This window comes from Harpia harpyja, chromosome 12 (assembly GCF_026419915.1).
Source record: "Harpia harpyja isolate bHarHar1 chromosome 12, bHarHar1 primary haplotype, whole genome shotgun sequence".
Lineage (NCBI taxonomy): Eukaryota > Metazoa > Chordata > Aves > Accipitriformes > Accipitridae > Harpia > Harpia harpyja.
Genome location: NC_068951.1, coordinates 21,184,636 through 21,208,292, shown reverse-complemented (window position 1 = coordinate 21,208,292; position 23,657 = coordinate 21,184,636). Strand labels below are relative to the sequence as shown.

General features: G+C 36.1%; 1 protein-coding gene across 3 annotated transcripts in view; it reads left to right on the top strand.

Annotated features, from left to right (window-relative positions):
* The window catches only part of CAB39 (calcium binding protein 39), a 42,547-nt gene extending 19,599 nt beyond the window's left edge, over positions 1-22,948 (top strand). For all 3 annotated transcript variants that reach the window (XM_052803601.1, XM_052803600.1, XM_052803599.1), the window contains 8 exons: positions 2,201-2,357; positions 9,824-9,988; positions 13,690-13,808; positions 16,831-16,999; positions 17,745-17,804; positions 18,448-18,513; positions 19,263-19,406; positions 20,575-22,948. In XM_052803601.1, coding sequence (XP_052659561.1) covers positions 2,244-2,357; positions 9,824-9,988; positions 13,690-13,808; positions 16,831-16,999; positions 17,745-17,804; positions 18,448-18,513; positions 19,263-19,406; positions 20,575-20,763 — 1,026 coding nt within the window. In that variant the 5' untranslated portion in view covers positions 2,201-2,243 and the 3' untranslated portion in view covers positions 20,764-22,948. The remainder of the gene's footprint in view (positions 1-2,200; positions 2,358-9,823; positions 9,989-13,689; positions 13,809-16,830; positions 17,000-17,744; positions 17,805-18,447; positions 18,514-19,262; positions 19,407-20,574) is intronic.
* Positions 22,949-23,657: the final 709 nt, after the last annotated feature.

Genomic DNA, 23,657 nt, shown 5'->3' with positions numbered 1-23,657 from the left:
TATTCTCTCAAAGAACTGTTTTGATTCCTACTGGATTTTATTCTGTTCTAACACATAACCCAAGGAATTAAGACAAGCAACTTCTTGAGCCAATCCTGCTCTGTTACATGGACATGGACATAGCCATCTTCCAGAATGAATATGCTGAGTAGTTGTTAGATACTATTATTATCAGTGATGATATGCAAGCATGAAAGAGTCCAGCTTTGTTTTCAGGGCTCATCTTAATTTGGCAGGGGTAGTAATCAAAGGGAGAGAGAGATAAAGGGAACATTTCAAATGGTGCTGTGATGCTTGAGGTATGTCATCTGTGTTGTGGGGAAATTGTACTTATTTTCACACCTATCTCTTTCTAGAAAAAAAAATCCTGTGTGAAAATACGTAATCTTCATTACACATTGTTTTAAATGCCATTACGTTTTTGTTAAATAACAACGAGTAGTCATGCTTTTCTTAAGGGTAGGTTTCTGTTCCACTACATGTGTCAAAGTTGAGGTGTAAAATTCTCTTGTCTAAGGAATAACCTGTGGGCACTTTTTTATCTCTTAGGGTACTAGCCCTGCACTTGTAATTTCAGTGTTACAACCCCTTCTTTGTGCAGATTATGAACAAGAGATTACTATAATGAGACAATTATTATACTACAAAATAAAAGCAACAGAAAGTCCTTGTGATCTGTTAAAGAATGGAAATGGCTGGTGGAAGGTCTTGTTTCAACCTTCATTCTGATACTGTTATCTGAAAGTAATCTAATTAAAAACTACCTGCCTTATGCTTTCTATCAGTTGTGTTAGGTCAGTTGCAGGCATGGAACAGTGAAAGTATGATCTCTGTAGCTGGTTACCTGAAATACCTATTTATGGAAATTTTCTTGGCTAAAGATCTGAGTGCTTCTGTTCTTCACCTTTAAATTGTTGCCCTTAGGCCAGCCCAACTTGTTTGTGTTAAAAATCAAAATAACTCAAAACCAGCATCAAATTGGTATTTTTAATCCTTAATCAAAACATGATTGAATTAAGATCAGGATTAACATTTTGGAGTACATGGTGAATGAGCTGGTATTTTAATCAAGGATCAAAGTGCATAATAAACTTTAACATGTACTGGTTATAGCTAACTTGTTAATAACTTCACGGACATTGTGTGGAGGTGGAAATTACTAACTTTCAGGGTAATATCCCTTCTTTGTAATGACAGTGTAATCTCTGCTCTGTCAGCTTCAGCTGTCTTTTGTGTGTAGCAGAAGTAGCACTGCCAGCATTTTTAATGCAGGATTTCCTTTTCTGTCTAGATTAGAGTTGTAAAAGTACGAAGTATGAGTATGTAGAAGTATGCTTTATGGAATTCACTTGTAAGATGTTTTTATTATTGTTTAATTGGGAGTGTATGTGTTTAGTAACAAAAGCTTTTGTATGTTGTGTGTGTAAAAGCAAATGTGTGTAAATACACAGAAGAATGAATGTATTTGGACTCAAGAGCCAAATATTTTTAGGGAAGGAAAATTGCTCCCATAAGACAAGTTTTATCTTTTTGAAAAAGATACATATCGGGTGTTTGGGGTTTAATGTTTTCAAGTTCCTTATTTATGTCCTTGTTATTGGTGACAAATTTTGTTTCCCGTAAAATGAGTGGGGGTGAGACTGTAGTTCAGTGTGAAGTTACAGTAATACCGATACAAAAAAGCCAGGACATACCAAGTGGTTTGACATAGGAATAAACTGCCATCTGTAGCTTCATCTGCATCGTGCTTATAGCTGCTGCGCTAAGGCGCAGGCTTTGCGGTCTACTTTGCTTTTGTAATGGAATGAATATGGGTAAAAGCATGTACCTGCACAGTCGTTGCAGAGCCACTGAGACATGATGACTTGTGTGTCAAAGACCTAATGTAAGAAGGCATTTTGCTTGACAGCATTAATTGGAATAATTTATCGTTGTTACTCTTGCCCATATGTGGCATTTGTACAGTATGTGGCTTTGGATATAATTAATGTACTCTTTAATTTGTTCCCGTAGCATAAGATGATGATCTTAATGTGAATTCTTAGATTCTGTATCTTGTGTTTTAAAAGAATTAGAAATGCAAGCATTTAAGTTTGTCATGGCACACTTTAGTTCAACTGTCAAGGATGGTTATTCCACATATGAATACCTTTGCTGCTCTCTCTTGATCTTCATGCTTTTTTTTCTCCTCTTTTTCCAGGTGAAGCAGGAGCTGTAGAAGGAAGACCCTGTGGCTCGCAATCATGCCATTCCCCTTCGGCAAGTCCCACAAGTCTCCTGCAGACATAGTGAAGAACCTGAAGGAAAGTATGGCAGTTCTAGAAAAGCAAGATATCTCTGACAAAAAGGCAGAAAAGGTACAGTTGGGACTTTCTAATTGTTAAAGAGTAATTGAAAGGGGGAAGAAAAGAAATTTACAGCTGTTGAAACTGAATCAATTAGGAATTATTTTTGGGTTTTATACTCTGATAAAGGGTAAGTTACTATGTACCTTTGAACAGGTGTGTTTCATGTTGGTTGGCTTGGCATTTTTATGCCACTGGCAGCTGATACGGTACTTAAAATAATTTGGTTTGGAACTGTAGGTCGTTGCATTCTTTAATAAGCAGCTCACAGCCATACAGTGTTCTGGTGTTTGTGTCCACCATAGTGGCTTTACTACTGTACAGTAGTTCTGTCTGTGCTTGTCCATGCAAATGTTCACAGAGCAGAGTGTCTCTGTTACTGAAACCAAGAAACTTGTGTCTCTGTGGATGTCAGTCAGAGGATATACTTTTACCTTTCCTTGCCTTTTCTTCAGCCCACAGGAAGATGTGGTGAAAAGTTACTGTCCTGGTGCAGTTTCCTTTAGATGGGATGGTTTGCTACTTTAGGATCTGTACCTGTCAACAGTCATTTACTTATTGACTGGTAGTCTTGATAGCTCTACTAAAAGTTCAGTCTGTGTTCAGCTGCATCCCATCTAGTAACTCATATGGCAGAGGTATTTACTGTTTAGATGAAGGTTTTTCCTGATAAACTCAGCACAAGGGCATAGATTTCAGTACTTCAAAAAACCGCCCACAAAACCAAACCAAAAAAACCAAGCAAGCAAAACATCTCCTTCTCGAATCTACCAGCTTTTGAAGCAGGCTATGATATCCTCCTTGGATCCACTCCCAGCATCATTTAACTGTTCTGTGCCATTTTTGGCATCCTTAAAGAGTCGCATGTAGGAGTTAGTCACAATCTTTTTCATGTTCACCAGTATTTTTAAGCAGAGTGTGGCCAGCCTCTCTACATCCAGTTTCACCTAGATTTGGCACTACTACTTTAAGTGCAGGAGAATCTGGATCTTAACTGAATTGCCATCTTTATCCTGATATTCTTTAAAATCAGCATCTTCTATCCCAGTGCAAGCATGCAGTATGTTCCAGGTCTCTTGCAGTGTACCATAGTATTTTTCCCTGATGCTTTTGCTCTCTTCCTGGAGAGAAAAATGTTATGGCCTGTTATGCAGGCCTGTATGGAGGCTGGGAGGATTTTCATGTGATGCTGCTTTTCTTCTATCTCTAATAAAGACATCTGTCAGAAGAGGGGGAGTAGGTGCATTCTGAAGAGTCTGTGATGAGACATGGCACTGCCTCCTTCATCTCAGCCTCATTATTAATTCCTGGAGGTGTGGCTTGATCTTAAAATCTGTGCTCTTTTGTGTCATCTTTTTCTTTTTGCTTAGACCTCTAATGGGGAACAGACCAGCATCATTCCACTGTGCATAGCTGTATGCTGTATCACATGCCTGTGTTCTAGATGCTGTAGCTGAAGATTGTTATGTACCATTTGCTTCTTGCTGGCCTTTAATCCCATACCTCCACCTTCTTTAAAGACCTCGTTTATGTGAGGCTGCTGCTTTGACAAGAAATAATATGCTAAGCCTGTAGAATTGTTTCTCGTGTGTCATATAGAAAGCAACACATTCTGATTGAAGGAGAAAAGAAGCCAACCCATGTTCATTAGGTTAAACATGAAGAGGGTTAAATACTGACATTCACAAGCCTGAGCTGGAGATGGTAGTACAGGCCTCTGTCATCCTGGTTGTTCACAAAGGATACCAGTTGATGAATCCGAACATTCACAACACCAGTGTCCACATCTGCATACAGAGATTCTTCAGGAAATAGTTGTTTCATTGGCAAACCAAGACTTCCATGAAGGTGACTGTGGTTGTGGCAGTTTATCTCAGATTCTCAAATTATTTGCTGGTTTGATAGAGAAAGTTCTTCAATATCTTACAGACCTGTCATCGCATCTTTGAGGGTACAGCTCTGATTAAACACCCTAAATCCATGCCCTTTTCCTATCCAGTCTATAGAAATGACTTGAGTAACTTTGCAGTTAAAAGACAGCAAGAGTCTGAGCAGTAGCCATTATTAAAAAAGAAGAAAAATTTCTACATGCCCATATCTCAACATTCAGGCATCTTTTTGTCTTTCACTACGCCTTTCATTATTATGATCCTTTCTGCAGTGTAACTTTCTAGCCTCCTTTAGAGAAGAATTCTGTGCTGATGAAAGGGTGAGTTCTGTGGCTAGTAGTGGAACAGAAAAAGAAAATGCATGTAAAAGACAAAAATGATTACCCTTTAGGAAAAGGGGAGAAGAATGCTAGGGTTTTTCTTTTTTTTTTAGAACTTCATTTTATTAATGATTAGACTTGTATAAAATACAGTCTCCCCCCCCCCCCCCTCCAGTTTCTGCTTCATTTATGCATGCATTTATTCATGCACAGGAGTGGTCGTGATACATCTTGTTCAATTACGAAACATTCTGCCCTGTAATACTGGAAAATTTGTTTTATAAGTAAAAAACTGAAATTCAAAAAGTGAATTCTATTTAATCTACCTTTTTTTGAGCTCTGTGAATACTGGAGAAAAATTAACCAGGGAATTCTCCAGGTCATTTTGAAATGTTCTTTAAGTTTGTGGTACCTGCTTAGGAGGAACTGAGATCTGAAGTGGCTGTAAAAGCTGGATTGTGTCTTGCTGCTGACAATCTGCCTTGTGTACTGTGGCTCTGGGTGCTTGTTGGCTGCAGTCATGTACTTAGGATAGAGGCAATAGCTTGCTGTCTGTTAGTATTTTGGAAGGGAAACTTGAAATGTCAACTGTTAATAACTGAAAACATGTTCCTCACATATGCTGTTAGCTTTCCGCTACTTGTGTTTTTTCAGAAAGAGGGGCTAAGGGGAAGGAAAACTCTTTTCATATAAACAGGACCTACCCTTGATCTAGCCCATTAGTTAGGCTTTTATTCACATCTCTTCCTGCTCTTTGGCTGACATCAGCATTTATTTTTATACTACCAGTTCACTTGGTTTGTGGCACACGTTTACTGTCGTGAAGGTAAATATTTACTCATGTAATAAACTTGTTCTTCCCTGCCCTCTGACCTTGGGTTAACCTGCTCATAACAGCTCCAGTTTTGGCTTTCGGATTATTGTTTCAGCCATGTTGTTAACCCATATGGGTTGACTATTGCAGGTATGGCTGGTCTCTCTTCTTTAAGTTACCAGCTCTATGCAATGGACAGTATACTATATGTATGGGACAATGCAATATGCTATTTTGATTCAACTTTCCTAATGCAATATTGTGTCATGTTGCTACCGATCAGATTTCATTCAGTGAGTTAAGGCTGTCATTTACAAAGCGGTAAAATTTGAAATTTGTTATGCACGTGTGTACAGTTAATTTGTGGTTGAAAGAAGGCTTAAGGTTAAGTAATCTGCCTTGCCTACGGTATGGGGCTGTTATTTGAAGGGTAAAGATGGGGCTACCAGAAGTAATGGGTGAGAAGACATGCTTCTGTTCTAATTGAACTTAGCTCTTTAATGATATCTTCTTGCTAAATGTCTGCTGAAAAATAATGTAATAATTTTTGGCCTTTAAAATTAACTGTTGGCACTGATGTAGATAATCATATATTTACAGAATTGTATGTTTTTGTGTTTTGAAATCCAATCAGTTTAAATAGAATTATTAAAATGGCATTTGTTACTTATGATAGATACTGCTCTAGACTAGTAAAAATATTCACCAAGTACAGTCTCAAAACTATAGCTAAGTTTACCTTTTTGATGGATGTTTTCATTAATAGTGCAATTCATTTAACTGCGTTATTGATGTGGATAGAACCCCTAGCCATAGACCCGGAGCCTGCTGAGCTTATCTTAAATACTTCAGGACTGACAATGTGTTTTTTATCTTTTTCTACTGTTCCTCTAAGTAAAGGCAAGTGTTGCTTCATAAAACTCAAATACTCCAGCTGTGCAAGTCTAAATTAAGTATTTGGTATTTGCACTGCTTAGCATTTAAGGAAATACTAAATTTTGGAAATATCAGTGAAATACCCTAGAGACTGGAATAAACCATAATGGTTCATAGCTATAAAGACATGCAGCTATTCTGGTGTGACAGTCATACATGTGACTTCATGGTGTCTTTATTTTTAAATAACATCTTCCTGTCTTTGATAAAAATAGAGAAATAAGTACTTTCTTTGTTTTCCTTACTTTACATTTTACTTTTATAGTTTGACTTGTCCTCAAATGGTATTGATTGTCTGGCACCATTGAATTTCAAATGTGACTTGTCTCAGTATTTTTCTCTAGAACTCTGGTTTCTCCATGGTTGCTCCTTCTCAGTGTTGAGAATATATATATTTAAAAATTTTAGTATATATAAATATATAACATATAACCTTAATATATAAAATATATATTTATAGACTGTAATATGTAGGATATATAATATATATTCTGTGTATATATATACTGTATATATAAAATATACCCTGCTTATATATTGTATTAGAATATATATGTATATGGTGTCTGTCTGATTGTTTTAATTGACTTTTGATCGTGGGTTTTTGGATGAACTTCATTGTGCATTTTTATTTTTCTCTAGAGATTTTTTTTTTTTCCTGTTAAAAGATAGCAGCTTATTAGGTAATTATTTAGATCTCAGTATCTTAGGAAATCTTGCAAGGAATGTTAGCCAGCCTTCTCTTGTCTTGAATTTTTTTACTAGTTTTTCATTTAGCTTTTAACATTGATATTTAATGTAGCATTATGTTTTTCAGTGTAGCTATCTAAATTCCATTCTGCATCTGAAATGGCAAAAATAGCTCTGCACATCACATATTTGGAATATGTTCGGGAGTTCATGGAACATAGAAGAGTAGAGAGATTCTAGAACAAGATTGTAAGAGTTTTCTTCTAGTCCTTTTGATTTTTAGAGTAGAAGAGGAGGGAATACAGAAATGTCATATTTTATGGAATTGTAGTGCATCAAAAGACCTTAGTTATTGATATAATACTTTCAGAAGACCTCATATTTCTGTAGTATGTATCCAGAGATAGTTTGGCCTAAGTTGAAGTGATACAAGGAAGTCTCGTTTTATGGTGGAGGTGGTCAGACATTGGTACAGGTTGCCTAGAGAGGTTGTGGAGTGTCCATCCATGGAGCTGTTCAGAGCATGGCTGGCTGTGAGCATGATCAACCTGATACAACTTTGAGGTTGGCCCTGCCTTGAGCAGGTGCTTGCACCCTGATGACCTCCTGAGGTACCTTCCAACCTAAGCTGTTCTCTGCTTCTGTGTCTCTAATCATTATTTCCCACTAAAGCTGTATGTCATCCCAAGTTCAAGTGAAGCACATTTAGATGGTCTTGACAGTTGTCAAGAGCATGAGAAATAAATTTGAGTCCTGGTGTCTCTTCTTGAAGTTACTGAGTTGTATGTTCATGTTAGGCCAAAAGGCTTTTTTTTTTTTTTTAAAAAAAAGGCACTTGATGTTTGGAAAGACTATTTTTTTCTACCTGGTTTGTAAGCATTTCCATTGCTAGCATCTTTCTTGGGATGGTGGTGATGGAGAGCCTTCAAGTGTGATTATTAAAGTTTTGGGAGGGTTGTTCTATTTTCTGGGGTTTTGGTATGAAAAATTCTCCACCGGCATTCTTTTTAATTGCAGGCATGCCCTCAGTATTGCCACTGTCTTACTTGAAATAGGTAGCTATTTGAACCTCTGCCTTTCTTCCTCTTTCATCTTGCTTTCTAAATTAGTATGCCCGGACAAACTGCAATAGAATTTTTATTGCTGCTTCCTCTTTTCTTGGTAGCCATGTATCAAAGGCATCTCTTCATATCTCCATGTTTGACAGATGTTCCTGTTCTTTTCCTAGTAAAGAGATTCTTCTTCTGAATTTTAAAGAAATAGAACAGTTGTGTGGCATATTACTAATACAATATGGTGAGCTGGCTTTCTCATATTACGTCTTCAGGAGCTGTCATGAATCTAAGGAGTCTTACCAAGCACCTGCTTCTTGGTGTCTTACTAACAGTGCACAGAAAATCCTTTGGAATTTCAGTTGAGGAGGAGACGACTGGGACTAGGAACTGCAGTTAGCAAGAAGAGGGAGGCAGCAGGGAGTGGAAAGTTGCGGAGGAGCTAAAAATGATATGGAGCCTCCTTAAAGGTCATGGAATCCTTAACTTGCATACCTAGCAAAGCTGGAATGGCTTTGGCTTGAATAGTGCATGGGTCATGCTGATCTTAAGCCTCTCTAGATACAATGCACAAACAAGAAATCTTTTTACATACCCCTTATAAGACAGGCAATATCCAGAAAAGGATCGTTTTTCCACTTCATTAATTTTCCATGTGCTACCAATCGTAAGTACTTTACATTAAAGTGTATGCATACCTTGTTGGCAGGTTCATCTAATTACTAAAAATTAGCGCACTTACAAACCATTCATGCTTTTTAGACACGTGAAGAACTAATACAGTATAATTAAACCAGCTATTTATGATGATGATTTTCAGCATTTTGCCCCCAAGCTATGTAAACATATATATTGAAAGGAGTAGTTCTCTTTTCTCCAAGATAACTGTGTTTTAAGATTCAGAGGTGGGTGTTTAAAAGTGTTCTTGTTGATTTTTTTGTTTGTCTGTTTTATTTGAGGTTTTTTTGTGTTGGTTTTTTGTGTTTAGTTTTACTCATGAGATAACTCCGCTTCCACTGCTAAATGCTGCTCCAGCCCATCATGGCAACTTAGGAATTCCTTATGTTGGCTTCCCTAAGTGAGAGGTCAGACCTGTCTGTCTTCTGTAAGATGGACTTCAAATAGGAAGCATCTTAGACTTTTAATTGTCTCCTGTATTGCCGTGTTCTTTTGACTGCTCCTCTTTCTGGGTCTGTTTGCCAGTTTGGTCTTGTATGCTGAGATAACCTGAAAATTAAAGGAGGTTCTCTTTGAGGTTTTGTTAGTTGGAGAGGAAAAAATTTCATCCCCACTGATGGGAATGGGAGCCTCGTATTTGACAAAACCTGATGAGTGCAGAATCTGTAGAAGGGATACATCTGGTCTCTGAGCAGTTCACTAGAGACAGGCTTGTGTCTCCATGTTATGTTTTCCAATCTGATCCTGCGTACCTCTTTTACAGAATGGAAATTTTGTTGGGTTCTTTTCATCCCATTCCTATTCTTTAGGGGATTTCTTAATGGGATGTTTAAAGGCAGTAAAAACGAAGCGATTTTTACTTTTGGTAAATTGTCAAATAAATTGCGTGTGTCTTACCTCTGCTTTTTTTTTTTTTTAATAACATCTAACAGTCTTATTTGCAGAAAGATTATCTATTGTTTTTTTAACAGGTGGTCATTTCCAGATTAATTTTTTTTCCCCGTAATGGAAGTTTGCAGATGTTAGGAATAATAGAGTGTGCAGTTACAAAGACAAATGACATTGTGCTCTAATTGTATTCTTTTCCCATTTTCTTTAGGCCACTGAGGAGGTCTCAAAAAACCTTGTTGCCATGAAAGAAATCTTGTATGGCACAAATGAAAAAGAACCACAGACAGAAGCTGTAGCACAGCTTGCTCAAGAGCTGTACAACAGTGGTCTTCTTAGTACCCTAGTAGCTGACTTGCAGCTAATTGATTTTGAGGTAAGAAAAGAAGTTTGACATTTCTTATATTGTATATGTTAAAATAAACACATCTGAATTCCTGGTGCTTTAATTGGTTAAGACATTTTTCGATCTTCAGCTTTCTTTTCTGGCCAGGACAAAACCATTAGAAAGAGAACTCATTGTTCCAAACTACCTAGAAAATTAAGCAAATAGAGAATATGAAATCTGTGAATTTAGGCACATAAACCACACAAAATTGAAGTAGATAAACCTCTAGTCCTGATGATACAGTTCTGTTAAAATTATAGAATAATTCTTAATTGTTGTATACACGGAAGGGTTAATCTCTTAGCAGTAATACAGTAGTGAGCACAAGCTATAATACTACAAGGCATGTCTATATTTTCATCTTGTTAAATTAAATTACTTGGAAAAGTAAGAGAATTATTGTAACTTTTATGAAGAATTTTAAATATTTAAGTTAAAGCTGTTAGTTTTATTAATGGTCCAGTAGTTCTCTCTCCCTTTAGAAAAAAGTGATGCAATGTTTTTTCTGTTTTCCTCATCTTTTTTCTGTTTATTAAAAAAACCAACAAACCCAAGTTTTTATTGATTGCTTCAAAATATCAATACTTATTTATATTCAAACGTATCTCTATACAAACCTCTATCTGCGGTTTGTCACCACATCACATAGAATAATTTAGCTTCTCAGTGCCACAGTGAAAAATCACCCTATTCAGTGATAAGAAATTGCAGTACAATTGGATTTACCTGTTTTCCCTGAGGTCCCACAAGAAGCGTGTGGTTGTCTAGGAAAGGAGCCAAACCCCATAACTCCCTCTGATTTGTGTTTAATTGTAATACGGCGATATTTTTTTCCCTACCCACACAAGTGTTTTTACCAAGCATAAAACATTCAGGTTGTTAAATAAGCAAGGAGACCTGGGAAAGCTGAGAGGGAATGCTGAAATATGATGGCCTTTAATTGCTGAAGAAAGGAAATCATGAAATGTCATCTGGATTCTGCTGACCTCTAGATTCTTATCAGCTTGGTGTTTACTCAGCCCAGTTATTAGCGAAGGAAACCTTCATTATCTCCTGGTAATGAAGAATGATAACAATTTGTATAGGCTTGCTCTCATTAAGGAGAACTATTCATTTTATTCTAAGGGGACTTGAAAAGATTGCGAGTAGTTTCCTGCTTGGGGACTTTCTGCTGCTTTGTTACATGAGGATATGACGGTTTCCCCCTTGAGAGAGAACAAGTCATTCACGCCGCTTTCTAGGCTGGACCACATCTGCTTTTTAAGGATGGGATCTGGCAGACTGTCCAGCTATTGTTGTTACCTAGAATAAATGTCAACACACCTGTGCTCCAACCTGCACTAGCTTCCCAGCTGTTACAAAGTCAATCAGATGTTGGCTTTGATACCCCAAATCCCTATGGTTGGGGGTTTGCTGCATTGGAAATCATTTCTCCATTACTGATGGAGATACGAACTTGATTTCCTGTTGGTTCTTAAACTTGAAGAGTCTAGCATTTATTCCTTCTGGTGCGCTACCACAGCTTGAGGTCATTCAACAATGAAGTAAACATCATCTCTTTTTGTCAAGAACTTCACTGTCATTCCTGAAGAATGTTTCCTTGTAGAACAGGAATAGGCAGCTAATTAATAGACAGGGACTGTTCACTCTTGACTCTTAAACTGTCTCAAATGTATTTGAATCTGAACAGTATGGTAAAAAACCCAGAGAAGTAACAAAGTAAAAACCAGAAAAGTAACAAATTTAATGTTTTAATTAAGAAACAGTCTGACTGTCCAGACCTTGCTGGATGTAAAGGCCTGTTTAAAATGATATCCCTATCTGGAAGCTTTCTTTCGAAGTAAAGCAGTCAACACAACCATCTACTTATTACTTAACCTGCCAGTTACCTCCCTGCTGATTTGCACTAGTGTGTCTGTAGGAGAGATGGTATCCCTTGTGGAACTGCGTTTTTTGTTCTTGTTTTTTGAAATGAAGAAAAACCCCCAAAACAAAAATGCCTTTTGCATAAGGGAGCCTGAATCCTTCTGTTTGGAAGACAATACTAGCACAGTCTCCCTCTCACCTCTCGCAGTCGTGACTATTGGCACAGGGTTCAGTGTCTGTTTGCTCTTGTTAGGCCATGAGATCACTTAGTAATACATCCTTCTAACAATAACTAGCCTCGGTATTACTGTGTACCACTATCAGTTCAATTATGTGCATAATAAGGAAACGCTGTTCTTGCTGGTGAATCCAAAGCAAATTGTGAGATCCAGTGCAAAATTGGCAATGTTAGTGAATGAGAGTTGATGACTATATTATGTGGAGTTTGAGTAAAGAATTTCTGGAAACACTGCTCTACTCATTTCAGAACAAAGAGTTCTGGTGTTGCTTTGGGCTGGCTTTCAATGGAATAGTAATTGAGAAAACAAGCGTTTACAAACAAACTCTTATATCCTGAAAACAACGCTCTAACAAAACTGTCCATGGTAATTTACAAACATGCCATTTGTAAAACTACAGTCCTCCTATGTTTTTATAAACATTTGATTTTTTTTCTTATGCAGTCTTCTTGATGTTGATTAGAAAACTGAAATAATTTTGAGTAATTGCTGTTTTTAAAATTCTTGCTAATTAATTATGCACTGCATTTTACTCAAAAGCTTGCTGATACTACTCAGGGCATTTATAGTACAGCTAGAGATTGTCAAGAAACATTATCTAGATAATGGTTTTTGTGTATAACATTCAGGGAACCTTCAGGTGGAGTTGCTTAACAGGCCTTTGTTTGCAAGTCCAGGCTTAGTACAAGTTTGCCTAAGCTTTTTCTGCATTAGATCTGATAACACATAGTCCTGAAATTGTCTTTATGGCAATCCAAAATGGAAATTTAATTGCAGAAATCTGGCTTTTAAATGGTGCATGTGAATGACAGCGAAAAGTGCTTGTATTTTATAATCAGCTTTTTGTTAGATGTCTGTATCAATCTGTCATCTTTAGCTATGGTCTGACAGAAGAAGTAATAGGAGATGTATATATATTCAAAAAAGAGAACATTCCCAGCTCCTTTAATACTGTCTGGTGCTATCCTTGTGTATTTTTTTGTGTATAATCCGTGCTGAATTCCAGCATCCTGGTCTTACTTATACTTTTGTCCATTGAAAAAAGTGAGACTTGCATTTTATGTCAGTGGATGATTTCTCTCTGTAGTTTTTATTTATTTATTTAACTTCCATAAGTTACAGTTTTAAGTTGGATATTAACACTGCAGTCAGAAATGCTCTGCACACTCTTGATGGTGGCATTACGTGTTCCTAGAGAAGGGGAGAGGATAATGGAATATTGAAGAAACACACTTTCAGGCAAGAGCACAGTTAAAAACTGGTATGTTATTAGCAAAAACAAGTATAAAAGCCCAGGAGATTGATGCTACATAGAAGTATGTGGTGAAACATCAACTGGCTTTACTGCTTAATGTAAATTATCTGTGATCTGGCTGCAATATGATGTAATGTTTTGAGTGCTTTGGTATATTTGAAATGGGTATAAAGAAGCAGAATATTTGATCTGTTTAAGGTCAGAGTACAGAGGCTGACTGAACTGCAGAACTCGCATGGTATAAATGCATGAGATGATGATGATGTTTAATTGTTAACTTGCCTAGTGGACTTGAATGTTATGTGTTTAACTGCTGATGTTTTTGACAGGGCAAAAAAGATGTTGCACAAATTTTCAACAACATTCTCAGAAGGCAAATTGGTACAAGAACTCCCACAGTTGAATACATCTGCACTCAACAGAATATATTGTTCATGCTATTAAAAGGGTATGTACACTGTGAAGCATAAATATGCTTTTACATGAAGTAAGAAGTTTTTAAATTCATGGGGAAGCAGTGAGTTCTGAAATGTTTTTTCTTCCTTTGCAGTATGCTTAATTTTTTTGGGGGGGGGGGGGGGCGTGTTTTTGTTTTGTGGGTTTTTGTTTTTTTTTTTTTTTGTCTTGGGGCCTGTAATTCCCCTAAGTAAAGGAAAATTTGAGTAATAAAACACCAAAAATATATTTTTGCCTGATATACGACTGAAAATTGAGAACTGTTAGTAACCTAAAATATTCTTACTGGGGTAGTGCAGACATTTTCCTTTCAGTATACTATTTGATCCTATTTAAACTGTTTCCTTGTGAACTTACTCATTCATCAAGAGTTAAAGGCTGGGTTTTTTTTCCTTTAACCCCTGTCATTTCCAGTTTGCTGTCCTATCCCCTGGTCTTGGTTTGGTCTTAGACTTTTTATTCATAGTAATTTATATTCCTGTAGTGACACAAATGCACCAACTCAAACTTGAGCAGACAAAGAATGATTTGGGGCATATGGTTCATGCCAGACAGCTGTTTCTTCCTCTATTCTTGTATTATCTGATGTGCTGGATATTGGCGAATCATGCTATAGTGAATATGTGGTTGCACATGTAAAGCTGCGGATCTCAAACATGAAAGCAGAAAGGTGGTGTTAACATTTTCATGTTACAATAAGATTAAAAAAGATTTGAGATTATGCTCTCTCCATTTAAAAAGAATTGCTCATGTTTCTAATAACGTTAATTAAGGAAGTTCTGAAAATGGCAATTCCAACGTGTTATTTTGGGATAGAAAAGTTCATCAAACATTAATAAACCATTTTAAAAATGCAGGTATTTCAAGTACTAGTTTTATAATTTGTGTTAAAACTGCTGGGTAGCCTTGCTGCAGTTGATGAGTACTTATTCCACCTACTGGGACTGCTAGAGGATGTATGAAAAGGCCATACTTCTTGGTGAGATACTTGCCTGTGTTATGTTGGTAGCATTGAGATGTGAGGATAATCAAGTATATTTTTAACATTTAAACAGGAAGCTTTATTATATCTTTCCTTTTTCTTCCTCCTAGTTCATAGTAGTCATTAGAGATGCTGACTAACCTGCCACATACATGGTGTATTAGGTTATTTTATTGTCACGTCTCTATGTTTACCTAATCCTTGCCATTTGTGTAAGGCGCTGGAAAATGGATTGTACAAGAAACTTTCTCTGTGGAGAAGGCAGGAGTTTTATGTCGTTTAGTTTCATGCTGACTCCAAAGGTTTAGCACCAGAAGCAGTATGGAATATTTGCTTCAGTTCATATGAGTGTAAGATCTACACTCATCTGCCAGAAGTGCTTTGTTGGGTTTTCCCCCCCCTGCATTACTGCCCTGATTTTGGGGAGAAGCGAGATTTACATGTTAGAGGGACAAAAGGATTGTTAATTGTGGCATAACACAAAAGAAAATAGTGATTCAGTACTTCTTCAAAATAATTTTCAAAAGTAGGCAAAGATGTTTGAGATGCAGAGGAATGAAACTACTTTCTCAGCATGTTGTCATTGATATGTGACTGAATGAGGGCTGTAACACATTTGTCCTAATTTTTAGTCCGTGTTGTCACTCTTCAAAGAGCATTGTTCTGACAGGGATTGTTGAAACACATATTCATAAGTCAGGATGTTTGAAATGGGCATTTAGTTAGCTTTAGTGACTTAAATGTTACATCTGGTATCCCACTGAGTCAAATTTATGTAAATTTAAACTATGGGGTGAGTTGCAAAAAGTTCAGTAGGTTTCAAATCTCCATGACAGGTTAAATGGGAAAGTATTGCAGGATTTAACCTGAAAATTAATTCATAAGAAAATGTTTTTGTATGGTTATATAGTTAATGCTTAGTATGCACAATGATACTTTGCTCCTGAATTATTCTGGTGAATTTAAATTAGGTTCCAATGCTATAGGATGAAGGATTCTTTAGGTGGGAGGCAGGAAGGTATATAAGAGGCTTTGACTGCTCCAGAACCAGGTAGGTAACAACAGACATAACTTTTCTGTAGACTGGTGTAACTTATATTGCAACATGCTGAGATAAGTTCTTGCTTTGGAAGGGTAGTTCCATCTTCCTCCAGGGCCCTACTATTAGCTTGCTTAGGAAAACAAGGAGCTAGTAGCAAGTACAAAGGTGTATTTCTATCAAACGTGTCTTAAAAATACACTGTTTTGAGATTTTGACAGCTGCTGTTGGTGTATGCTAAAATCAGCTGAGGGAACCGTGTAGTATTTGAGCAAGAAAGCCTGCCAAGGAAGTGTAGCAACGATTTCTAAATGAAGCCATCAGGAGTGGCTTCATCACTTCCATTAAATCAGTGATGGACATGTTCCAGAGGTCTCTTGTAAGAAGGTGCAGGTACTTCACTAGAGGCAGTAAAGACTCAGGAGCAGAGAAGGTGTTCAATATTGTCCTTACAATCAGAGGACACTGTTGTCAGCATTTCAGGCTTGATGCCTGTGATGTGTAGAGTAGCTGGTGATGCTTGAAAAATGGTATAATGAAAGAGGGGATATGAATTTATGTCCAATATTATTAACCCTTCATGCCCATATCATGGATAGTTTTATGTAAATTGCTGTCATGTGTAAGCAAACAGCTTTCAAGACAGAAATCACTTACTGCTTTTCCAGATGTCTGCAATCCCACCAATATGAAAAAAGAAAACTGATTTTGAGTATAAAAAAATACTTTTATTTGGTCTTGTTCCTCAGTTTGTGAAAGTCATTTGTATTGGCTATAATTTGGCATTTAACTGGCAACAATTTCAGTAATATTTCATAGAAGTATTTAAAAGTGGAGTTTAATGTAGAAATAAGTACCTCTAACTTTTTGAATTTTTGTTTACTTGATAGAACTGAAAACTGTAATTAGCGGTGTGGTGTTGCAGTGCTAACTTGTGAAAGTATTTATAAAGAATCTTTTGGTCATGTTTTTGTGTTTTTTTTTTTTAAATAGGTACGAATCTCCAGAAATTGCTCTAAATTGTGGAATAATGCTTAGAGAATGCATCAGGCATGAACCACTTGCTAAAATAATCTTGTGGTCAGAACAGTTCTATGATTTCTTCAGATACGTGGAAATGTCAACATTTGACATTGCTTCGGATGCATTTGCCACATTCAAGGTAATTTACGTACAACATTTGAATTATTATTTCTGTAGTTCTCTGCTTTGTGAACCTAGATGATGTCTGTTACAGTCTTTGGCAAAACAAGCTTAGGGAGAGGGGAGAAAATAGGTGTGATGCAAATGGGTAAAGCTGGACACTGTTCTTCCTTATTTCTCAGAATGCAAGACATACCTTTAAATATATATACATACTATGGTCCCAATAACTTTTATTCTAGGAAGCAAGATTTAAACTATCATGCATTAGCTGAATATATGTGCACTTCCATGCCAGGGACTTTTAAATCTGTGCCTCCAAATCCTCAATTGAGCAAACTCCTTTTCATTCTGTTATGAACCTGACTATATTTGATATTGATGGGGAAATTTTTTGTTGGCCTAAACCAGCCAGTTACGGGACTATGAGCATAATATTGAATAGTATTAATAGTGGATCTCAACCTTGGTTGTGTATAGTTCTGTGCAGAGCATAGCCTTGATCCATAAATGGCATTCTTCAGTGATAATTCCACAGGCTATTTACCTGTGTGAATTAACATAACACATGGCAGACCTTTCTTAAGTGATGCCAAGATCTTTAGCAATGTCCAGGTAACTGCGTTCATGTCCTAAATTTCTTCATTTAATGAAATAGCAAAATTTTCTGTTGGATATCTTATGTGTACTCACTGTTTAATGAGAATGTATATGTACTGTTTAAATATTTTAGTGAAAATACTGGTTTTGTACTTTTTTTACAGGATTTGCTTACAAGGCACAAGTTGCTAAGTGCAGAGTTTTTGGAACAACATTATGATAGGGTGAGCAGATACATTTTAATATTCAGAATTTTCTAGTGCTGTGTATCTTATTTGAAGAAATCAGTATTTTCTTTCCTTGTTTAGCTTTGGTTTTGGAAATTTACACAGAATATTAAACCAATTGAACTTACAGTAATTTCTGCCAAGCAGTAAAATTAAGATCAAGACCTTATTGTTGAATGTAGAAAGGTGTAAAAACAAGAGGTGGTAGAAATCTAGTACTGTGAAAACTAGATCTGATTTCTCCGCTAGAGGGAACCCTTTCCTTGTCTTTTTCTTTTGTCTGTATTAACCTATAATAACAAAAGAATACAAGATAGACCTCCTCCACCTGCTGGGGACTCCTGAAATTAATCAACAGTGTTCAGTACCAGAAACCGTTCTAGTTTTAGAAATAATGAGATAACTACTTCCACCACTTTGCAATCTAAACTATAAAAGCTCTTAAAAGAGTAAATAAATTTTTTTTAAAGCATATACAATGTTTAAACAGTAGTGACTTACAGGAACCTACTGAGATTTCAGATTTTGTTTACATTTTTGTTATGGATTTGCATCTCCTCCAGTTTGGTATAATCATTTGGAAGAAGAGCACATATGACACTTGGAAAGGTCCTAACCCTTTTCTTTCTTCTGTGTTTAGTTCTTCAGTGAATATGAGAAGTTACTTCATTCGGAAAATTATGTGACAAAGAGACAGTCACTTAAGGTAAGGCAATTTTATTTTCTTCTTAAATGCAAAATTAGAGAATTCCTTTAATTTCAGGGTGGGTTGTCTTTAGTTGAAATGGCTTCAGTAACTGCCTTGGATAGTGTTTATTTTAATTTTTCATATGTTTTAATTCTTGGGATCAGCTACTTTTCTTTAGTCCAGTCCTTCCATTATTTAGTGTCCAGCACACACCAAGTCACTTCTCTCCCTATGTAGAAATGGCTATATGCAAGTATGTTTATTTTTGTTGTTTTTTTTTTTTCCTTTGCCAAATCTGGACACATTTAAATAATTTAATAAAGATTCACATAATGTGCCTAGAACAATACTAATCTTACATTCAAGTAGGTAAGAAATAGTGAACGTTAAAATAATACATAACTTGTAGCAAGGGTGGTACTTGTGGGGAATATCCTTCTACTCCCTTCTGGACAAAGAAGGTAGCAAAAGAATTGTAAATATTTCTCACTTGAAGTACTAACTTTTTTTTTTTAAACACATTCTTATTGGTGATATATAGCTTCTGTACAAATGAAAAAAATAATGAAATCATGGGGAAGACAATGAAAGACTGTATCATCGAAACAAGAGGAAAATGCACCCTGCACTTAGAAATTCAGGACATTTGAGTTCTATTGTTACTATATTTATAGACCTGTGTCAACTGTTTGAAAGCAGTTATGAAAAAGTTGTTTCTTATGTCCAATGTCAGTCATTTTTTCATTGGGCTTGTTTTCCACTTTTAGCTTCTTGGTGAATTGTTATTGGACAGACACAACTTCACAATTATGACGAAGTACATCAGTAAACCTGAAAATCTCAAACTAATGATGAACCTTCTACGAGACAAGAGTCGTAACATTCAGTTTGAGGCCTTTCATGTGTTTAAGGTATGTTTAAAAAAAAACCTCAATAAAATAAACAACAAAAGAAGCCCACCAGAAGTTGTTTAGTTGAGTAAACTACTTAGCTGAGCCTAAATGGAGCTTATCTTAATGTCTGCTAAGTTGTTAAATAAAGAGAGCGCTAGTGTTTGTCTTTATTATGATCTATCTTTACAAATAGCTATCTTTGCATCTTTCAGAAACTGTTTAGAAACCAGTTGGGGGCTTTCATATGATTGTCAGTGTAAATCTCTCTTAGAAAATTTTGGAATTAAGAAAGGTGCAGTGCAGTAAGATAAGGAGGAATGCATGATTTCATGTGAAATCATGAAGCATCCTGGAGTTCAAAAGGAGGAATGCTCACATGAAGCATCCTGGAGTTCAAAAGTGTTTTCATCATGCTGCATGATCTATGAAGGATAGGAGTATTTTAGTCAAGTCACCTAAATTGCAAAGCCTAAATTGCAATTTGCACAAGATACCTTCTGAGTTTGCAGCAGACAAGCAAATAGCTAAGAGCTTGGACATATAACTTGAGGTATAAAAGTTTTCAGTGAACCTCAAGATACCCGTCTGATGCTGTATATAATATGAAACCATGCATTTGCTACAGAACTTAACAGTGAGGTGTCTTTGGTGGTGTCTTGGTTTAACCCCAGCCGGCAATCAAGCACCATGCAGCTACTCACTCACCTCCCTCACAGTGGGATGGGGAAGAGAATCAGAAGGGTAAAAGTGAGAAAACTCGTGGGCTGAGACACAGACAGTTTAATAGGTAAAGCAAAAGCCGCACATGCAAGCAAACCAAAACAAGGAATTCATTCACTACTTCCCATCGGCAGGCAGGTAGCCCCATACTAGCTACTATGAAGAAAATTAGCTCCATCGCAGCCAAAACGGCACATTCTGCAGAGGGTGTTGTGGATGGTCACGTCCCACAAATTTAATTTACTGTGGTACTGGTGTTCAGCTTTTATTCTAATTTAAAAAATGGAGTGATTTTATTTTAAAACTTGCATATGCTCCATTATTTTTTCTGTAGAGATACTGGAATACAGGATATATAAACCATCATTTTAAGTTACTGTCATCACTGTTTTGTTGGCTAGGTTTGTCTTTTAACTTAGCCTTCTGTTTCCTACTATTATGCTAAATGTCTTTTATTTTCTTGCAGGTGTTTGTAGCCAATCCTAACAAGACACAGCCTATATTAGACATCCTTCTAAAGAACCAGACCAAACTTATTGAGTTCCTCAGCAAGTTTCAGAATGACAGGACCGAGGATGAACAATTTAATGATGAGAAGACCTATTTAGTTAAACAGATCAGGGATTTGAAGAGACCAGCACAGCAAGAAGCTTAATCTCCAATAAACCCTTAAAATATTAAACCCAAATTCAGCATTTGCTGTTAGATATTCAGCATCAGGCACTCTTATCGATTCATGAGGAACATTACTGCTAATCTGCTGTTCAGTGAACGGTTTTTGTTTTTATCTTTTCTTTTTTAGTCCAAGTTGAAAAACATAGCTGCTGCTTTCTTGCACAATGTGGACTTTCTTGATATTTGTGTCATTTCAGAATTCAAAGACACTGCTTGTTTTAGGAGTCCTGAAAAGAAAGATTCTAGGTTCGTGAAAGCAAACATATAGATACTAGTTTGGTTTAGGAGAGAAGGTATTAATGTAGTTAAGTAACAGGTTGCATGCTTGCAAATCTGAATAAATCTGTATGTTTGCACTTACCTTGTTTGAGATATGAGCACAATGTGACCTGTGCATACCTGGCACCATAGTATAAGATTATATGCCTTGATTTAAAAAAAAAAAAAAAAAAAAGTGCAGTGCTTTATTTGTAATCAAAGGAGAAATGTATCTAAGATGTGAGCTTATTGGGATAAACAGTTGTCTTGCAAATAAACTGATATTGAAACTTAGCAACTTTTAAAAGAGTGAAATCTCAAGGTTCATAAGGAAAATGTATATATGCCTTTCACTGCTTTATAGAATTTTTTTGACATGATTTGATTTTTCTGAGAATTGACTTGTAAACTTGGAAATATGTTCTAAGGATTTTTGTTAATTTTACGTTAAAGGTATTTCAGACAGTAGACCTAGCAGTGACATTTTGCATTTCATTTCAACAATGCTTGCTGGTTTCTTTTGTATATAACTCCTAGGCTGCTCATTTCTTTAAAATATGATTTAATTTGTACAGCAGAGGAATGTTATTGTATTAGTCTGTAACTATTACCTAATATTGAGTTTTGCAAAATGAATGCTCCTATGTAATTGAATACTTCAGATCACATGGAAATGCTGATTTAACAATCTTAAGTACTGCAGCATTAAAAGGAAAAACAAACAAACAAATTCTTTGTATTCACTTGTCTAATGGGGTGCCATCAATTAGGGTAGGCTGAAATAGAGAACTGGAACCCTTTATACTATGTTATTACTGGATAATATTGGCCTTATTCAATTAAACTAGCATTGTGCTCACCAGCTCTGCAAATGGCAAAGATTATGCCAAATTAATATCAATTCCTCTTACTTCTGGGGAGCCTGCAGTGCATCATTTCTTTCTTACAGTAAATAACTCAGTACAGTAGTTGTGTAAGTAAGTGAATGATTTAATTCCCTCTGACTTCAAGAAACAATTTCATAGATGTCTTAGGGTAACAAAATGATTTAATTTTGTTGATTTTGTTCTTTAATGCTGCAAACTATCAGTATTTATAAAAACAAAAAAACCAACTGATTTTGCACCATGTTTTTGTTACTGTGACCATACAAAAGGAATCTACTAAATATAGCTAAATGATGTTATTAAAATTGTATCTATCCATCATATAGTAATGCTAAGATCACAACCAAGCAAACTTACAGATTGGAGTCTGAGAGTTCAAATTCTGCATGGCTGAATCTGATTGAGAATGCTATAGAAAATGTTTGTTGCTTCCTGTTCTCTTCCTGATTAAAATATTTCACAATCAACAAGATGAAACTCCTAAGTGAGGTTTAAGCTGATTTGAAAGCTTTCACAAGGGAAGTCAGCTCCAGAAAATTGAGTGTTTTCACTCAGTTGTTTAAAATTGCTCTCAACATTATAATTGGTCTTTTAAGGTTCTTAACGTGTCCTTTGCAAACCGATTCATTTTGCCTACAGGAAAGAAAATAGCTTACTCTTACCGAAGATCACAGGCACGCAGAATTGGCCATGAGATGGTATTATAGTTCAGTACTAACAGTCTATTATATTTTGGTTTATCATACCTGAGTGGAGGAAAACATTATTTGCCAAGTTACTCACCATAACATATAAGGCTTCCTCTTCAGAAAAATGTAGACGTGCTAAAGATTTATATATGTAAAAAAGTGAAAACATTTGGACTGGGATAGAGGTTACTCTATATTAGGCCTTGGAAACAATGGCTATGGTGACTTTTTTTAATATGTGGAAACATTTGAATGTTGGCTTTCGAAAAGTTGTATTTAAATTAAAGCTCATTTGACGTGCTCTTCGTATTAAAAAACTGTTGTTCTGGAAGTGGTTTCTTATCTGCTTGAAGGCTCAAGGGTATTACTAAAAGTTATTTAAATGTGAATGGGTTTTGGTTTGGCGCTTTTTTTTCTTTTCTTTTTTTTTTTGTTTTAAATAAGAGATGTATACAATTATAATTCTACTTCGGTGGTAGCATTTCATTTCTCCTGAGGAAAATGCATTTCTTATCCAAAAAATCTGGCTGGCCCCATAATTTAAATTGAAATAAAATTTTGAAGAAAAATGTGTGTTCTTTACTGTGTTACTGAAGAGGATGAGTTTCTTGTGAATGTGTATCCGTTCTTCTTTATTGCCTTAGAGGGGTTCAGCTTTCTCCCTTTTAAATGTGAAATAATTTTAAATCATGAAAAACTCTGGCTTGCAAAAACATGTTTAAGGAATTAATACAAAGTGCTGTATTAGAGATGTAGTCAGTTTTAATTAATTGATGGTAGCCTGTCTTGGCTGTTTGTAGCATTATTTGCTGATTCTACTCCTTTCTTGCATGACCAAGGCAAAGAGAGGAGATGCTATTTCCTGCATCACATCTAGAGACAGGACCTGATAGGATTAGTGGAAGTGAATCCTTGATAATTTTTGGCCTTTCCCTTCTCTCTGAATTTTAAGAGCCGAAATTGTGTGCAATTGGTAACTGTTTCCTTAGGAAATCCTGTGGTCTCTCTGCCTTTGAAGCTGTCTGCCTCTGTTTTTCACA